This window comes from Procambarus clarkii, chromosome 78 (assembly GCF_040958095.1).
Source record: "Procambarus clarkii isolate CNS0578487 chromosome 78, FALCON_Pclarkii_2.0, whole genome shotgun sequence".
NCBI classification, from domain to species: domain Eukaryota; kingdom Metazoa; phylum Arthropoda; class Malacostraca; order Decapoda; family Cambaridae; genus Procambarus; species Procambarus clarkii.
In genome coordinates, this window is record NC_091227.1 from 19,473,046 (window position 1) to 19,492,943 (window position 19,898).

The 19,898-nt window shown below is 36.2% G+C and overlaps 1 protein-coding gene across 3 annotated transcripts; it reads right to left on the minus strand.

Moving 5' to 3' along the window:
* Positions 1-1,234: 1,234 nt before the first annotated feature.
* LOC123746028 (zinc finger protein 813) lies at positions 1,235-19,678 on the minus strand. 3 transcript variants are annotated; one of them, XM_045727176.2, is made up of 15 exons: positions 19,555-19,678; positions 17,264-17,383; positions 16,227-16,311; positions 14,901-15,298; positions 13,800-13,888; positions 13,172-13,352; positions 12,429-12,596; positions 10,193-10,401; positions 7,557-7,764; positions 7,057-7,201; positions 5,101-5,257; positions 4,499-4,586; positions 3,299-3,430; positions 2,731-2,850; positions 1,235-2,071 (listed from the first exon to the last, which is right to left on the minus strand). In XM_045727176.2, exons 1-15 carry the CDS (start codon positions 19,615-19,617, stop codon positions 1,850-1,852), a joined length of 2,385 nt encoding a protein of 794 aa, XP_045583132.1. In that variant the 5' UTR covers positions 19,618-19,678; the 3' UTR covers positions 1,235-1,849. The 3 variants fall into 3 exon arrangements, with proteins under 3 accessions (XP_045583132.1, XP_045583133.1, XP_045583134.1); XM_045727177.2 differs by having other exon boundaries at positions 1,709-2,071; positions 19,543-19,655; XM_045727178.2 differs by lacking the exon at positions 19,555-19,678 and adding an exon at positions 19,253-19,389 and having other exon boundaries at positions 1,709-2,071.
* Between the last annotated feature and the right edge of the window lie 220 nt (positions 19,679-19,898).

Consider the following 19,898-nt stretch of genomic DNA (forward strand, 5'->3'; position numbering starts at 1 on the left):
AGTCAGTAGTAGACCTACAAATCTTGAAAGATGAAGCAAGTTACCCCATAAAGTAATCAATGTACAGTATCTAGAGATCAAAAGATTGAGAAACCATAAATGACTTTTATGAGTTACACCTGACAAAATAATATATAAGTAAACCATATTATAGAAGCATAATATAGAAGTATATATAATAAATATAGTATAGAAGTATAATATATTTAATATAATATATAATATAGAGCATTATAGAAGTAGAGTAAATAAAATCTCCATAAAACTGAAGAACTACTAGATCATTCGTGACACGAAAGTGGAGAGGCATGTATTGACAACTCTTGAACCAAAGGACAATAATAATTAAGAACAGATAGTGAGACAAAATGTGATATGCTTTGCTCCTTATTACTTGTTCTAATATCTACATCTTATCTCATAGTTTGGCACAATACTTAGTAGGAAGTGAACACCTCTTTTGAGAGGGAAAAGAAAAAAAGAAAATGGGACATACACTCCATTAGTTTGCAAGATATAAACTTGGGTTGTTACTAGACACAAGCTTGAGTATTACCTATTAGGTATACTTTTGTTTATATATATACAACGTATATATCACAACATTGCCAACTTATGGCAACTGCTTTTCTATTTTATTTCCACTCCAATGTAGGAAAATCTTCACTGAATATTTTGGTCCAAATATGCATCTTTTGGCGTCGCATATTTTACTACACACATTCAAAATAAATCTAGTGTTACCATGCTTCTGTATGTGTTAGAAAGTACAAAAATATATTAAATAATGGTTTCTTTGGATGATGACAAGTCATTATGAAAACCAATATACTGATGACTTTTCAACTACTGTATAAGATCTGAAATAAACTGGCCACTCTACTTATAGTTTGTCAGAATGAAATAAAGAAAATACTAAGTACAATATCTTACTAAAATGAATGCACAGTTAAAACATTACATGTATATTGTATCAAGAGTGGTAAAGAAGCATGATACATTTACCTGCAAGATTGAAGCTCTCTTTCATACTTTTGTAGTATCTTTCATAAGTATTTAAATTGCCTTCAATTGCTGGTATGGAACACCCAATGATGCACAGTACAACCACAAGAAAAGTTATTAATAAATTATGAGGCTTTTCTTCCTAATATTTATGGTATAGTTCACTCAATCCGAGATATATTTTTTGAGATTCTGTCTTATCAAGTAAAATTTATTATTACTTTTAATATTTTTTCTTATTTTCTCTTTATACATTCTTTACTCATTTTTCAATTTAGTTTTCTTAAATGGTTGGCCAATCCATTATTTTGAATCTCAGATATGCTTAGTCATTAATATCTCATGATAGTTTTAAGGAAAATCATCCCAGTAGTCTAATCTCTAATTAGGCCGTACTGTTGACAGCTAGTCTTCATAAGTCAGACTATTGCTGCTTGCAGGTTGCAGTTCAACATGATACCATGACCCAGCTGACTATAGATGATTTGAAGAAACATGTTGAATTACCTTTTAAAAGAGGTGTCTGTTGGTACAGTAATTACATTTCATACAGCATTAAGTTCTCCTGCCAGAATACTGCCTTAAAGACCATGTGGCATAAATAATGACAAGTCCTTTGCCAACATACAAACATACCAGGATAGCTATATGATACCTAGTAATGTCAATAATGTAGTAAGCTTAGCAATTTCAATTAATACTGTATTTTGATTACACTTAAGGTGACAACTCCATGTAGATTATCTCTACTGAGAATAATTAGCAAAATCTGTAGCCTTTACAAATGTCTGGTTGTCTCAAGTATTCCATCTTCTTTGGAAATCCATCCCTTACAGTGTGCTTACTAATACTGCAAGGTGCCACTGACCATATCAAAGCCTTGAGTGAAAATATAGCCTTGTGTGGTATGTACTGCTTGAGGAGGGAGAGTCTGGACAGAGTATTCAGTAGCAGTCACTCCTGGAATGGTCTGGACTGCCTGCACTGTCTGTACTGTTTGCATTGATGTTCCACCAGTGCCAATGGCTGTCCCAACACCAGCCAGAGGAACAGTTGAGCCAGATACCTACGAAAGTAAACAGTAACTTGGTAAAAGAGTTTTCTTTAACACATTACATACGTCATATGACAGAGATTATAGGGAAAATGGGACACCATAAGTGTACTTTTCATTCTGCAGCTATACTTAAATTATTACATACAACCACAATAAACTAGTGTTCAAAGACATGCTACTAAATGCTTCCAGAAGAAGTGTGTCAGCCACTTTTTTGTTTTTTCTCAAACAGCCACATCGAACAGCCCGATTGATCAGACCAGTAACCAAGAGGCCTGGTCAGAGATCAGGCTGTGGGGATCCTCGGAATCATCATCGGATAGTCAACATGTAGTTCTTATGTATTTTAATATTGCCAAGATATAAACAATGTATATAATTTGGATAAGTTTAGATTTAGGAAAGAGCTGGAGTAAATACTGGTTTGGAAATAGGATTGTTGCATGGATTTAAATAGGAGTTGCCTCATATAGGCCAATGAGTTTTCTGCAGTTTCCTTAATTCTCATGTTATGAATTTTTAATTGATATTACTGTAGCTGTACCAACAGATGAAACAAATGTAATATTTTATAATAGGACTGTTTATAGCATAGCTGCTTCAACACCAAGATTGACACTTCAAATTATTACAACAGTTTAATTAAATAAATTTGTATGAACACTGACCTGCACAACATGACCAAGAGGTGGGATATGTCCCTGTATGCTTCCCACTACTGGAATAGTCACTGCTGGCTGCCCACTCACAGTAATGTATTGAGCAGCCCCAACCAGTCCACTGCCAACCTGTAAAGATTAAGAAGAGAAATACACCACAATAATAGTATGACAGTAATCCAATATCCATATTATGTATAATACTTAGTATAAATACAAACAATATATCAGTTGAATGTTATATCCTCAAAGCAAGGTAAATATATATGCTATAGATGTAGGATTATTGCTCAGAGTATGCCACATTTCATAGGCCAACATGTGCTCCGAGTTTTATGCAAGTGATGTTTTCTATAACAATACTTTTATTTACTTTATGGGGATTAAGAACATTCTCTGCAAGTGCTAATTTGGAGAGGAAGTATACTATTAACACTTTTGCTCATTAATAATGCAGTATGGGGTCAAAAATGGACAGAATGTATAACTGTGGACTACACAGGTTGTTAGCTCAAGGGAAACAATATAAAAATCATATTTTTGTACTCTTTGAACAAAATATGTATGCACACTTTACCTCTTCAAGGGTGGCCGACGAGGTATTGCCTTGGGTATGAGAGTGCGCCATACTACTCCCACATGTAACTCCTTCCTCTTCCTTGAGACCAGATGCTGCAGTTGCTATGGCTAAAGGATCCAAAACTTGTACCTAGAAAATTAATTACAGTACTAACTAAGCATTATGGAAAGTTCTTTAATACAACTTGGTTATATATTTACTTGTCTCCCAATCTGAGCCGTAAATGTTACTTTTTCATGGAAGGTAAGTTCATTTAAGCAGTAAACAAATTTGATAATAATGACATGTGAATTTTGAATAATTTGGAAACAAATATATATAGTCAGCCTAAGGAGAAGTCAGAACATAAAATAATATTTGTCATATGTATAGTATTGCAAATGATACAAAACATTTTGTATATATATACATACCAAAAACACTTGAAAAATCAAGTGCTGAATGTAGTGAAAACCCCCCCTTTCCTGAACACTAGAACTAGAATCAGAATCTGATGTGCTCATAGAGGTGAGAGGAGTATAGGGATCTAAGACCAGTCACATAACCGAGTAAAACTGCCCTGAAAGGCCAGGCAAAGCAAAATAGACTACATATCTTGATAAAAAGAGTGGGATGGAAACAAGGTAGGCGGTAGTTCAGGAAGCAGAAGATGAACAAAATTCAAAGTTACTGTGTTGCTGTCCTGCAGCAGAAACAACATGATCAGTCAAGCCTGACCCCTTATAATGTGGGGAAATGGAGGAACTTTCAAAGCACCAGAAAGTCAGCCCCTAGCATAGACATGGAGAAACAAATGCAATGCAAGGTTTGGTAACAAAGGCTAGACCTCATGTCAAAAAAAGGGAACATACCAAGAATCCATAAATGCTAGGAACTGAAGGACTGAGTTTATAAAAAGCTAAAAGCTGAAAGGCTGAGTTTATTTAATACATTCCATCTAGGGGGTCACTAAAGCTGGATGGTTATTTTCCAGTGATCCCTAGAACCAACCAAGAGACCATTTGTACAGTTTCCCGTGGGGCTGACATTTGTGTATCCCCTTGCTTAATTACATGTTACAGTTCCCAGCGAGAGGACAGACGCTTACTTTAAAGAACAGTCGAGTGAAATAGTTCAGAAAGAACATTGCAAAGTGAAAATTCTATAATATTATATCTTATAAGAGCAAATATCACAATCTTCAGTGTGAGCACTGACCTGAGTCAGTGCAGAGTTACCAGTGCTCGTTTGGTTCGGAGCAACAACAGTCACTGCTACTTTCTCACACAGCTTGTCATGCACTTTTCTGAAATGCAGCAAAATTACAAAAGTTACACAAAAGTACCGTTATGAATGCCTTTCAAAAATATATTTAAGAATAATTTAACCGAGATACAGTAGTGTCGGCAAACTCTTGTGAGAGGAAGAGGTGAGGCATAGTAAAGCATTACATTTTTTTATGCATATGATGCAGAAATTGGTATTCTGCAATAGGTGACATTACTAGTCTGTACAGTATACAAAAAATTTGACAACAAATCATTCATCATTAATGAAATTATATTGGATATAATAAAAATACCCTAGAATGAATTTACCTTGAATACACATATCGATATTGATTTTCTTCATAAACTGTACGAAGACAGCACATGAGGTTTTTGTAAGAACTGTGACGAGTATATACAATACTATTAAACTGGTGTAGTACAGTATATACTAATAGCTACAATATAATCAATATGAATGAAGTACAGTAAAGCATTATTAATACTGTATTTAACTCTCTAAAATCTTGTGCAGTTTGGGGTCTGCCTCACCTGACATGTTGCTTTAAATCCCATGCTCCTGCATATGTCTTGGTGCAGTAGGAACAGCGGTAGCGGCGGTCCCCACGATGACGACTCACGTGCTCATCTAGCTTCGTTTTGCTGACAAAGCCACGAACACATAACTGGCAATGGAAGGGCCTCTCTCCTGTATAAATCAGACAACTTTCAGCTGAATACAAATGATTAAATGTAGTAAATATAAACTGAAAACAGAAGGGCAATACAAAATGTAGTCTAGTAGGTATATTGTAAGTAATAATGAAAAACAGTGCCCGAGGAATAAAGTATGCAGTCATAAAACCAAGGAACAAAAAGCATTCTAGCACTAAGTCTCTTTATCATTCTCAACCGTTCTCTTATCAGGAACAGTTGAGGCCCACAGGAATAACAATGCAAACCAGGCATGACATGGTGGATCTCACTGATACTGAACAATTTGGAGGATGTTGGTGTGAACAATTTCTTCAAGTGGTCAGAAGTAACACAGACAAGGAGCAATGATTTAAAGCTCAACAAGCAACAATGTAGGACTGAGAACAGGAGATGCTTTTTCACCCACAGGGTTATAAACCCATGGAACTGTCTACCTGTCGAAGCCATAAATGAAAAAAACTGTTGAATTTCAAAATCCAACTGGAAAAGATTATCAAGGCAGATGGGTGGGGGGAGACCTTCGACAAGCCGCCGGCTTTCTGTCCTCGTCGAGGCCACTAGTGTCAGTGGCCCTCAGGTAAATTCAGATAAATAAAAATGCCAAGGAAATAAATAATTTTCTGAAAAATTATCGATGTAAGTATAGTACAAAGAAAGAGAATGTAACATAATTATTAGAAAAGTTATGTTAGAATTACTTTATAGTACTTGGAAGGAATATGAAGACAAATTAAGAGCATGGACAGTGTGAAGAAACAATTCCCAACCATTTGGACTTTTAGAAACTCAAGTGCCAATACTGCAAGGAGCAAGGTTCATGCAGTATCAGTTGTTGCTGTACAAGTGATCCAAGTAGATAGTCACAAGGAAAAGCTGAAGGTTATAGAAAGACAAAACTGAGTAATGTGAATGCTGAATTAGTATTATAGTAAACAGCAAGGTAGATGTAATTGTTACATTATATTTAGACAATATGGTAGATGTAATTGTTACAACTCTAGAGACCAGTGGCCCCTGATTGTATGATGAAGGCTGGATACAAAGCCACATCTGACTGGCCAGAAGAAATGTAACAGTCAGAGAACTTGGTAAGTGTTTTAACATCCACTGTCACATGAAATGAAGAACTAAACCCTGAGAAGAGAAAATGAAGCACTGAATTAAGACTGGGAAAGTGGACAAAGCACCAACCCAGTCTGAAGGAATGTTACATACAGCCTGGACACCAAAGCCCCAGAAAGGTCAAGCAAAAACAGTACAACTACCACCAACAGTTCTATGGGTGGTTGTGGGTGGTTGGTCACCCACAACTCCTTGGGAAAAAAAGGTGGGGGGAGGAGGCTGGGGCTTTGGAAACTGGTCCTGGAACTACGGTATATCCAAACTCGAAGCAGGAGCCCCAAGTCAGAAAGGCTCCCAAAATGAGCACCCAACTCCTGGGAAGGAAAGACAGCCTCCCCTCAAGCAAAGGAGGAGGATTTGAAGATCCTGGGATGGCATCCTCATTTCCAAATACATACTTCAAGAGATGGAGAGGACCCAAAAATATTTTCACTTCAAATTTAACTCAACAGTTAAAGTATTATAGCAAGATATTATTATTCATAAAGCATAATTATTAAAACATTATATAGTGATGAAATAGTTAAAACATTAAAGTATGACAACCAAGATGGTGTATTAAGTATAATAATATATAAAAAAAATGCATACTCTGTCATAAGATTTTATTCAGACAACTCAACTGTTAATAAAATATAACCAAAAATACTGCAAACAACAGCCACATACCTGTGTGTATTCTCTCGTGGTACTTGAGCTTTTCCTTCCTTTTAAACTTCTTCTTGCAAAAGGTGCATTCAAACCGTTTATGCTCATTATGGACCTCCATGTGGGCCATGAGGGAATTTTGTGTCATGAATTTATTACCACATACCTGTAAGGTTTGTGCCAGCATATAGTGATTCATATGGTTTTCAACATTAAAAATTAACTATAAATGAATTCATCTCATCTTAGTGTTTCTCTAAAGCCTTGCCAGCAAATTGTGCTCTGTTCAACCACTACTGAACATCTTTATCATTAGTGTAAAAAATTTTGTTCTATCGAACCAGACTGTCTACTTTGTATATCTAAATATGTATCCAGTATGCATTAGATAGAACTGTAGGTCACACATGGCATATACAGTATATATATACATACACCCATATCAAATAAACATTACTTGCAATCAGAAGCAAAGTGAGAACTACTTCTCACTACACAAGAAGGGAAACCAAATGATGTACCTGACACAAAAACTTTTTGTCCAGTCCATGCATCCTCAGTTTATGATTTGTTAGGTATATTCGACGGATAAACTTCTTTGGGCACAGCTCACACTTGAATGGACCCATGGCGCTATTTGACTCGTGCCAGTTAATGGCATGCTTCTGTAGCGATGTTCTCCTCTGGAATGACTTTCCACACTCTTCACATACAAAGCATTTTTCATCCCTGTGTTCAAAGTATAGAAAAAGTTCTGAAATACAGTCAAAACAATTTGCCCTTGCATTGTCTAGTCTAGTTATGATATTTAGTATATTTTCAACTTATTTTTAAGTCGAAGTACAGTATATAGCACTACTAGTTTTTATATACTAAGCATGGCAATAATAGGTTACTAACCTTTCTGAACAATGAGAATCAAGTTGCCCCTTAAGATTTGATTTGTCCTCTTGACAAGGAGCATGGTTGTCAAGCAGAGGACATTCTCAACACTGGCACAGCAGGAATATTTTTAAGCTCTCCCTGGGATCCTTCTGTTCTTGCATTGGCATCATGAGTGATATTTAGCATCTTTTGAATATCTAGCAACATAGACAGTGCGATATATAGTTTTTCCAGCTTAGCACCTTCAACGGTCCGAAACAATGAGAGTTGTTTATCCAGTCATTATGTTGGTTGCGGTACAAACAATTTTAAATTGTTAAATTTGTTTACATTCTACATGGCCAAATCTCTTACCAGGAATGTTCAGTTAACTCGAATACGGGATGGGCCCTACATGATTCGGATTACTGAGCATAGACAGTACTGAACATTAGGTTAAAAAGACAGACTTAACACTGACTGAGATTAATTCTTCAACCCAAGAATATGAACCTAAGACCAAGAGGAACACCACCTTCAAAGGAACATCTAACAACAGGAAACTTGTAGGGCTTTGCAATGGAAAATATGGAAATAAGAAGAAGAGGGGTAGTCTAGAATGATGTTCAAAGACAAAGATGGCTCCTGAGGAAAATGCATGGGTGAAGATTTATAAGACCCATGTGAGCTTAAGAAAAAAGAGGCTTGGAAAGGTTTACACAAAAATATAAGGTAAGAAGCTTAAAGACCTGCAGAATGAGACAATATTGGTCATAAGGTGGCACACTACGAGAAACATCAAACAGAAAAAAGAAGAAAGACCACAAAAATAGAAGAAACTTACTGCACAGCAAGGCCCCACTGTAAAGAACTACAAGTAACAGGAGGATTGCAAAACCAAGGAACTCCACCATGTTGTTACAATGCAAGTGACTGTAGAGTAGGTTCAGAGACTCCAGCAGATATGTAATCAGGGGGTAAGCAGCAAACCATCCATATACGGTCTGCCACAGATTGTCTAGGATTGGAGGAGATTCAGAAAGGGCACCAGATGCAGAGAGGCAGAGAGAATCAAATTCGGGACAAGGATTAAACTGGCCACTTGAGAATCATCAAAATGATACTGACTGCAAAGTTTCTTAGTTTTGACAAACAGGGAGCAACATTTGCAATTGCAAACACAAAGAGCCTTCAATGTGAAGGCCACCTGGTTTGGGAATAAAGGACACATACTGTACATGGAAGGTGATGGTCTGACACGGCTGTGAACAGATCCACCCAAGGATGTCCATATTTCTTGCATATCAAAAGAAAAGTCATATCCACCTCCCATTTCCTCAAAATTGGGTACAAATGGTAGAGACCATATACAAATACATTTGACACACTAAATGTGGACGACAACTTGAAGGACTCTACCACAATTATTCAGACGCAAAGCTATTTCTAGTCCAACAAGAGAGAGAGAGAGAAAGGCATTGAGTCCAGATGCCTCCATTCCAGGAACAGACCACTGGCAAATAATCTAAGTGGATCCAGACTGAATAGCTGTTCAGGAGTGATGTATCGAAGAGACATCCATATCGGCACTTGCTCTCAGAATATGAGGTGGAAATAGACCACTGATGAATTAACCCTCATTGGCTCCTCTTATCTAGTCTCAATCTTATACTTCCACTCTCCCTCTTTACCCATACAACCATCTATCCCCCTAATCACACACTTCCTCACTTACTCTCTGGACATAGCCTGCCAAACATGCCGAGTACATAGAGAGGAAGAATTTGAGCAGCTGGAATCCAATGGCTCTTGTGGAGATAGTGCTGCCATCTATTGGTAGCCAAGAGTAGCCTACTAAGTTTCTTGGCAGATAGTGGATTATTCAGAAGAACACCTCGCTTGGTTGTCAAGTTTGATTACAGAGGAGAACTCTTACACAACTTATGTTTTTTTGCAATACACTTCTGTCAATTATTCCTGGCTACACTGGTCTTATCTCCTGTGACCCCTTGCTCATTTAACAACCTTGCAGGGACTGTGTAGAGAGAGCCCTGCAATTCCAGTGCCGAGAATGTGACCTGCCTGAATGCCGTGACAATTGTCCAAGGGACACTGCAAATTCTTTAAGTGGTAACAGCTTATAAAACCTGCATATTGTATGCAACAATCTGAAGCCACAAGATACAGTAACTCATATTGACTCATAACATAAGTTTTAATGTTCCTCCTTACAATTTTCAATGAAAATACAAGTGGAAACATACAAATAATATAAAATATACTCAGATCATACTTGTGCAACTTTTTCTTGTGGTAGTTAAGTTCCTTTTGTGTAGTAAAGAGCAATGCACACACATTGCAAGGATAAGGCCCAGGCGAACAGCGAGGCAGGTGGTAGGTGATGCGTTTGAAAGTTCGATACTCCACACCACAAGTCTCGCACACAAACTTACGAAGTTTGTGCAGTTTAAGTACATTGGTAATAAGAATTCTGTTTGAAAGCTGAAACAAGAAGTTACAATAAAAATATATCACAATGGCAGAAGCATTCACATTACAATACAGAACATTAATACTGCATTATAATTTAAAGAAAATAATCTTCACTGGAATTTTACTTTTATCTTCTACTATGCTCTCATTCCCCTTTCACCAGCTCTCTTGTAGAACAAGCTACCAACCTTTATGAAGTTACTACCAAGCTGGGGAAGGAAGGCAGGGAAGATCAGGTTCAATTCACAAACAAATAGACTTGTCACTATGGGAATAATTAACAAAATTGAATGATAGTTATTTCTCTGCAAACAACCAGTTGACTAACTACTGACTACTCCAACTGCCACTAGGTGACAACAGCACCACCGTCACCACAATGTATGAGATGGCATCTTCAAATGAAGTCCTGGTCACTTGAACAAGAACAAAGTCATAACACCAAGGGTGGAAAAGAGAGTATCTGAGGGGCTACCCAGAAAGATGCATTTTTATATCACTCATCACCCTACTTCTGAGCAAGATAACTTAAGTTGCTCCCTGAGCCAACTCATCAGAGCGCCTCCCAGAAGAAAAAATGTACACGAGCCATGGCCCCAAAGGTAGGCAAACCTTCTAAAACCACAGAGAAAGCACATTGAAAAACTATAAATTAAGACTAAAAGCAAAGACTGCAGAATATGCTTACTGGGTAATGAAGAAATAGCTTGTGGGAAAAATAGGCCAACATGCAGACTCATGAACAGAAAAATGAGCCACAGGAAGGAGGAGGAAATGCCCAAGTTCAAAACACCAGCTTCAGGCAGGGTGTGTGGCAAAAGGCCCCAGTCCACAAGCTGAATGCCCTCTTTTCAACTCTTGGAAATCAGCAAGGAAAAGATATGGAACTATCGAAGACCCCAAAGAGGTAACTTGAACCCCCCCCCCTCCCTCTTCATTTTCTAGTGTAGCACACAGCAGACTAAGCCTCAGAGAACATTGTCTGGAAGACAGGAAAACATGGCCAACCCTCACAGCTAGAAGTGGGAGCAAATAAAATGATAAATGTAGCACACAGCAGACTAAGCCTCAGAGAACATTGTCTGGAAGACAGGAAAACATGGCCAACCCTCACAGCTAGAAGTGGGAGCAAATAAAATGATAAACAATCTTGTTTAAATGGCCACGTTGGAAAAGACTGGTTAGCTGACTCAGAGTTACAACAAGACAAACTGCACACCACATAACCAGCTCAACACAATCTGGAGAACCCACCAAATCCTGAATGGCTCAAAACAAGAAGGAAAAAGCCCCAAAGCTGGGGAACTAAACCACTACCACCTTCCCACCCCCTCAGGCTCAAACTACCACTGTGACACCCCACACAACAAGTTTGAATCCAAAATACACATGCTGAAATCTGAACCACATGTGATCGGGCAGGTCAAGGTAAGTGCTATGTTTTCAAATACTGTATAAAAAAAAACACAAGTGGCAGAGACATCAAGCTAAATATCTAGCATCAGAGACATGACATGTTGGTACCTGACAAGGAGCTCTGACAATGAACATAAGGAAAGCACAGACCACAATGGGTAAACCTAGGTCAAGAAAAGTCAAACCAAATAAGGATACAGCAATATTCACTAGCAACGACCACACAAATATTTGACATTATTTACCAAGAAAATACAAAGGGTTTTGTAACAATTTTAGTAGGTGAGAGTGAGTGGGCGAGACAGTCAGTGACAATACTAATGCAATACTAACGAACAAGTTGATGGGTTTGAGGAGAGTGCCAGGTCATGGTTGTCTTTGCTAGAGTGGACAGACAAGTGTACTCTATAATCATTATTATGTACTATATCATAGTGCATGCAATTTAAATTAATGATCACTAAATGGAAAACCCTTTTATGGCAAAAATGTGCTGTACAGTATAACCAAATACTATACAAGGGGCAAATATACATAACTGTAAAATTAAAAGTACTGTATTAGCTAAGCAAATTATACATACAGTACATACAAACAAAAAATAGAATCCCCGAGCTTACAGTGGAAGTGGTGTTATCATCGTCAGTGGGAAGACGACATGTGTGTGTGTTAAACCTCTGTACAGAAAGACAGGCCAGGTTGCACGTCTTACAACAGTAGAGCGGCAGTGTATTGCTTCCCAGAAGTTCTGGATGACCCACCTCTCCACCATCTTCATCTAAATGTACCTATGTTAAAAACATGAAACTACAGTACAGTATTTGGTTTTGTGTTATATAATCACTTACATAACATTTACATTAAATGTTTGTACATCAAAAACTAGTTGGAATATGTAAATATGCAAAATTATGAGTTACTGGTATACTTTTCACAGCAAAAATAAAATTGTGAATTTTCTTTATAAAAATAATAATTTGCAGTACAGAACTGCATTTGAAAGTTTGGAATACTGAACAGTACAGCATTTGAAAGCTGTGCGTGGATCCAGAATGGAAGAGCGTAGATGATATTTAGATGCACTGTACATGTTTCATTAAAATATGCTTTATCATACTGTACTAGTGTCAGTTGTTCACAGTAAAGTTAATGAAACTGCTCATTTAGAATATTATACTTATTCATGTACTGAATGCATTTCAAAATGTACCTAAATATTGCCATAGCAATAGAACACTTATACAATGGATACCAGAGCAATGGTATCACGAGTAACAGCCATTGCCTGTTACTGCTGTGTTGCTGCCAGTGGTGTTATAGGGGAAGAGAAGAATGTCATAATCATGCAAAATAACTTCTTAACCTTTGTATAGTGAATAGAGAGATGTTTCCATTTGGAGAAAACTCGTCCACATTTTTCACACGTATGTTTTTTGACAGGTGTTTCAGAGCTCTTATTTTCACTTCCAGTCAAGTCAACAGAAACGGATGGTTCATCCGCTTCTACTATTCGTCTTCGTCTTTTGGAGACTGAATCTGCAATACTGAGAAAAAATATTACATCTGTAAATTAAAATTTTCCTTTTAAAACAAAGGTTTTCATTACCACACAGATCACAGAGTAAGATTAAACAGTACAGTACAACATGAATGACAAAAAAAAAAGTTAAATAACAGTTCTGATACATTATAAAATAACAACTGTGAATTTGAAGAGCGGATGATGTAAAGTAGGAACATAATAAATTATTCCATAAATACAATTTCTTAATATTGTGAGCACTTTTAATTTGATAGATATACTTTGAATATCGATAGATATTTAAAGATATGTTGAGTTTCTGATAAAGATATGTATATATCAACATACTTCAGCCACATTATTGTGACTCATCGCCTGTATTTAAAGATATTTTCTGATATCTTTTTAATAGATATACAGTAACACGATCTATTTCAGCAATGATGTAAGTAAGATTCTTGTTACGTACCTGCAACACCGTGGACAAGTGTGCAGGATGGCACAGTTGGACATGCTGCAATATGCTGCCTCATCATCCACTGGTAGTTCTGCTCCACACTGATGTTTAGAAAATCACATTACAAAGTCTATAATATAATTTGGCAATAGACACTAGGATAATACACCATATATACAGGTTAAGAAACCTTGTGCACGTTTATTAAATTTAGACAACTATGTTTTGAGCACACTACATCACCATTAAACACATGGTTGACTAAATGACATCCCATAGCTCTCAGTACATGCAGACGTCTCACTCATTTCTACATTTGTTTCACTTGGCATTTTAAGTGAATTGCACATAGCTTTGCTCATCCCAAGAGTTTGGAGGGTCCTCTAAATCTCTGCAGTAGCAAACATCATTGCTATTGTATTGAAAGTTAAATTTTAGGAAGACACTGAGAAATTGGAAAACATTATCTATAACTGGAGCAAATCATCATGGTATTTGCAGTGTAGCAAGGCTGAGGATCTTCCGTGGAGCCCCAAAACGATAATGTTGAGAGAGGTAATTAGTGTGGCAGGTGTAAACAGCTAAGTGGCAGGGCATAAAGAGCTAGACCTCCCTCCCTCAGTCACTGATAGGTAAGCAAGTCAGTACAAACAAACAGCTGAAGATCACTAAATGTTAAAGTAACAGCAGGTTACCATTGCAGTCAGCAAAACCAAGCTTTTGGATTCAACATTCATCAAGTATAGCAGTTAATAACTTATAAATTCAACACTTAATACATGTATCATAACAGTACTGCACTGAATTTTTATTTTCTATAATGTAGAGGGTTGGGGGTTACAGGAATGTATTTTTTCCTCTTAAACCCTAACAAAATGTAGTTTATGGCTGTTGACTGAAGCATGCCAAAGAGCCTAACAATGAATTACTCAGTCTAATGTGTATTAACCTGACTAGCAAAATATAAATTTTATCATACAAGCCCAACCTTAAATATTTAATTACTGCAGCATTTATACATTCTCAACACTAAATTTATTCATATTCTTTTTTTAGATATATAATGCACAACATTTATTTCAAATTGGTCAAACAGGTATAGTACATACTTACCTTCATGCATTTTAAATGTTCTGCTTGGTCTCCATAGCTAGTATCACATAATGACTGCTCAACATTTAGTGATGAAGTAAGAATTGTGGTTGGATCTGTTATTCCACTAATTTGTGATGAGTGAGTTTCTGGAGCTGTTGAAAATGTGTTAGAGAAAGAGGTGGGCAGAACTGCCCCTGACAGTGCACTCGATGATGTAGAGGTCACAATATTAGGTGATAAAACCATTCCAGATGCATTTCCATCATCCACAAGTGCATCTATTGATGGGTGTTTATCAGATAATGGCTTACTGTCTGCAGGCATCACAAATGAGGAGGAATTTGGCATCTTTTGACATCCCAAACTTTCATTACCATCCCCAGAGTTTTCCAGCGACTCTTCGGAACTTTCATTATCTGTAAAGCATTATTTTCTTACAGATTTTTTCTCAATAATATAAAGGCCTGTACAGTACTTGACAATTATTACAATGTTTCTATCTGAAATTTAAATATAATACTAAGCATTTTTACCAGAGGTAATTCTTTTTGCCAACATAAATATCATATTAAAAATAAATTATGCATTGCCACAAATCCATGATTTTCACTCTACATATACTGCATTATATACATTTCTGACTATACTATTCCTATTTGAGGACTTTTTCAATACTGTACTAGAATAAAATTATATTGTATTACCGTTCCATTCTGTTTTCTTTATATGCACAGTCTGCAAAGAAAACTTGGCTTGACACTTTTTTATATTTGGTTTTACAGCCAGTAAATGAATGCTTCATACATTTGATGTACAAACCATTGTACAGAAATTTCTCATAAAAACTTTTAAACATTGCCACCAATTAACCAACATCAAGATTGGGGATACAAAAAAAATCTCAATCAATGCAAAAAAGATGTGTACAAAACAATAAGACTAAGTTGTAAAATACAATTAACTAATATAACCTTTAGAAATAGACATATAATACATTTCAAACCAACATGTCTCAAAACATTCTTGCTAGTACAGTAGTCAACCGATGCTACCATTTAGCAATACAATAAGTACATTACTGTACAGTATTAGATAAAGTCCTTCCCACCAAGCTTCAATTGCTCTCTGCAAACTTTATCATTAGATATTTTCTACTTCCTCCAGTTATGGCTTTTAATTCTAATAAGAATCCAGTAGATACGTACACCTTCTAGTAAGCAGGTTGTAATATCAATGCATCAGAAAATAGACATTCATCTGAATGTGATACAAAGTGAAAGTGTCACAAATAATAACCCATCACAAAAGCATAGGGTATCTCTTATAGGAATAGTTAATACTTACCAGAAGAGCCTTCTGATGCATGCAGAACTTGTGGGGCTGAAGACTGTGACTTCTCAACATCATTCTTCAAATTCTCAATGATATCCTGGATTTTGAAACGGGTTAATTTTTTTTTAATTATAAACATTGTTCCCTTTGGAAGCTTCTTAGTTTTGAGGGAACATAACATTCAGTCTTCCAAGATATTTATAATCAAGTGATAAGGACTATTGAAGAACCAAAAACCTTCTCGAAGAAGTCTACATGTGACATCTCTCTTTCAAAGCTCAGGAGCTTATAACTTTAGAGCTGGGTTGTGCTTCAAAGGATGAAAGACTATGGCATAAAACTACAAAAGTTGAAAATACTTCAATCAGTTTTATCTATGTATTCATATTTATGTATTAAACAAAGCATGTCTAAGTTCTCTAAAACACATTGACAATTACTGTATATGCATGTTCTTGACAGAATAGTCTTTAGCGAATATATTATTCGTACATTACAAGTCAAAATAGCGTTCAGATTTTTAACTATTGGTCTCATCTTTGAAAGTTAATGCAGCATTATTATAATAAAGTATTATACTGTAATCCTCAATAGGCATGGGAAAGCTACTGAGGGTATTTAAAAGCAAATTATGTGGTTTATTTTCATTCCGAATCGACAAGGTTTTCGTTCACTTAGATATGGTCCTGTTACCTTCTGAAAATAGGTTTTGAGGCTGGGAATGTGAGAAATAAGCTAGATGTGGTTACATTTTTGCGAAGATATGTTCATTTGGTCATTGTCTATTATATGTTGAAATTAAAATTTCACCAAGTGAAATCAGTCCACAGGGCATGGGAAATCCATTCTGAAGGCATCTTCAATTGCAACAAGTTGGGGTTGGTCCCATATAGTTCATTGAATCAAGGTTGTACTGTTCATATATAAAGATGCTTAGAATCACTGCAGAATAAAAGAAAACTACAGTATTGGAATAAAAACTCGTTAAGAATCACAGTACTTTTTTCCGAATACTCCAATGCCATTTTAAAATATTTAGCATTGCTGACCTTTAGTTTTGATATCATCTGCTCTAAAATGAGCAGGTAAGTCGAGCTGCTGCAGTGACTGTCATCCTCACGAATGTGGTAAGTGATTCTGTGACATTCGACCAAATCTGCCCCTTCAGCCTGTAAATTCAACATAGTACAGTATAAGAGCTTTAAAATAATACATCTTAGCTTCCAATATAAACACTTATTTAATTATCAGAGTAAGGCTAAACAAGAATTTAATTCATCTTCCTTTCATTTATTTATACATCTTTATTTTTTTCTGGGAGGCTTTTTCTGGGAATGCTCCAAGATGTAACTACTGTACTGTAATACCAAAGAGAATGAATTTAACTATATTTTCCCAAGACAAATTAAAGATATGCTTTTATACATTAAAAGTCAAAGGTCAATTAAAACTCCAACTAGTTGTGTTAGGTCTGTGCATGCATGACAATCTTCCTGCTCCGGTGCCTTGCGAGGAGCTTCCACTTTGAAGTTCTGCATTTGTCCATGTTTGCTGTTGTCAAAGACATTATACCTGCCACTTAGGCAGATTGTTGTTTAACCCTTAGCTTTAGTTTTTCTTTAACCACTACACTGTGTACAGCACCTTTAGGTGCTTTGACAGTTGTGCTATTTTTTTTAATTGGGCTATATTTTAATGTTTTCTAATGTTTTCATTACTCTGTGTTTTGAAATGGAAATAGTTGAGTTTGGAAACATTTTGACATTAACTTTATCTGAACATTTATAAAAACAACAAAAATATGTCCTTGACAATTGCACTAAGAGATTTTTGCCAAAAACAGGTGCACCGTGCAGTGGTTAATGATACACTGTGCACCCCTCCCTTTGTGTGCTGTGTCTTATATAAGTAAAACAAAATACAAAAGATTTTTCCAGTGTACAAACCATAATTATTATTATCTTATATCCTGTGAGTGAAACTTACCAACTAACCATTTATATATATTTTAGTTTGTGTTGATAGGGAAATGTGTGTGGTTAGGGGTACCTACCTCTCCCCATGCCCTGTGGTTGGGAGGAACGGGTGCCCTGAAGCTATATTTATTGATTTATTTATATATATACAAGAAGGTACATTGGGTTTGTGAGAGTACATAGGATTGATGTTTTTACATTCTTGCAGAGCCACTAACACACAAAACATTTCTGGCAGGTCCTTAATCTAACAGTTAATTTTAAGTATGTAATGTAAGTAAGTTAATTTTAAGTATGTAATGTAAGTAAGTTAATTTTAAGTATGTAACAGTTAATTTTAAATATGTATTGTAGACAAATTTGAAGAATGTTAACATATATACAGTAAGAAAATTTGAATTAAATTAATAGGTACATTACTGTAAAAATTCGAGAATTGTCAACATGTACATTGTAGCATAATTTGAGGATTAATTCTAAATTAGTAGAATTTGCATTCAACACAACAATCATGACTTAAGCTGATAGAAGTGATAACAATGGTGAAGTTATATGGCTTAGGCACATATACTGAGGGAGTGGGTAGAACAAGATACAGTGAGAGTTTGAAGCACTAGATAGGAAACTATGTAGATGATTTATTTTTTTTATTTATATATACAAGAGTTCTTACATTCTTGTACAGCCACTAGCACACAGCATTTCAAGCAAGTCCTTAATCCTATGTTCCCCAGAATACAACCCCACCAAATCGTTTAATAACCAGGTACCCATTTTACTGTTGGGTTAAACGGAGGCTATAGTTAAGGATTTGTGCCCAGTAAATCCTCCCATTTAAAGTGCTTGCGAAACACCAGGCGAGCGTCTTACCACTACGCCACAGGGGCTGATGAAATGAAAAACCCTACACCCCCCGAAGTAGCAAGGGGAAGACAGTAACAAAATGTGAATAGACTGTTAATGTATATGTTAGCCAACTTTGTAATTAACTCATCAAGGCTGTAACTGGCTTAGCAAAGTTCATTTAGGGGTTAAATGCCTGTCCCATTAAGGGCCTCTAACCTCTTTCACTTCCACTCACAGCTTGCAGTTTGTTTAGATAACCGTCTGTTATACGACTGGCCATTGATTTTTCCCTTACAGAACTGCACTACTGAAGTAATACATGTAACAACAGGCAGATTTTGAGTACAAAATATAATTCTAGAGAAACGTTGAGGCAATGTTGATTACAGGAGCGGGGGAAGCGGAGTTAGCCACCTGCTGGCCAACACACTCACACAACACACACTCACACTCACGCAACACACACTCAGTCTCTACACACACACTCAACCATTTAAGCCTATCACCTAGTAAAGCACCTTCTGAATAAATTCCGTTATAATGTTGAAGGTTTTATGCACTAAATGAATAATAGTTCCCATTTCAACAGAGGTTGATTTCCTCCACTGTAATATATGAGACGCACCTTGCAATAGTTTATTATTTTATTTGATCGTGTCACATTCAATAAATTAAGTATTTTAAAGACTTTAAAGTACTTATATTTGTTAAATGTAAATATATATAAAGTTAAATCTTAAGTTGTGGCAAGTATAGTGTAATTGTGTTTTGCTTTTATTTTGTACTACACTGCATATTATGGCTGACTTGTGTTTTTACAGTATGACCAACTTTACAGAAGGCCCGGCTCGTGGCCCTCAGC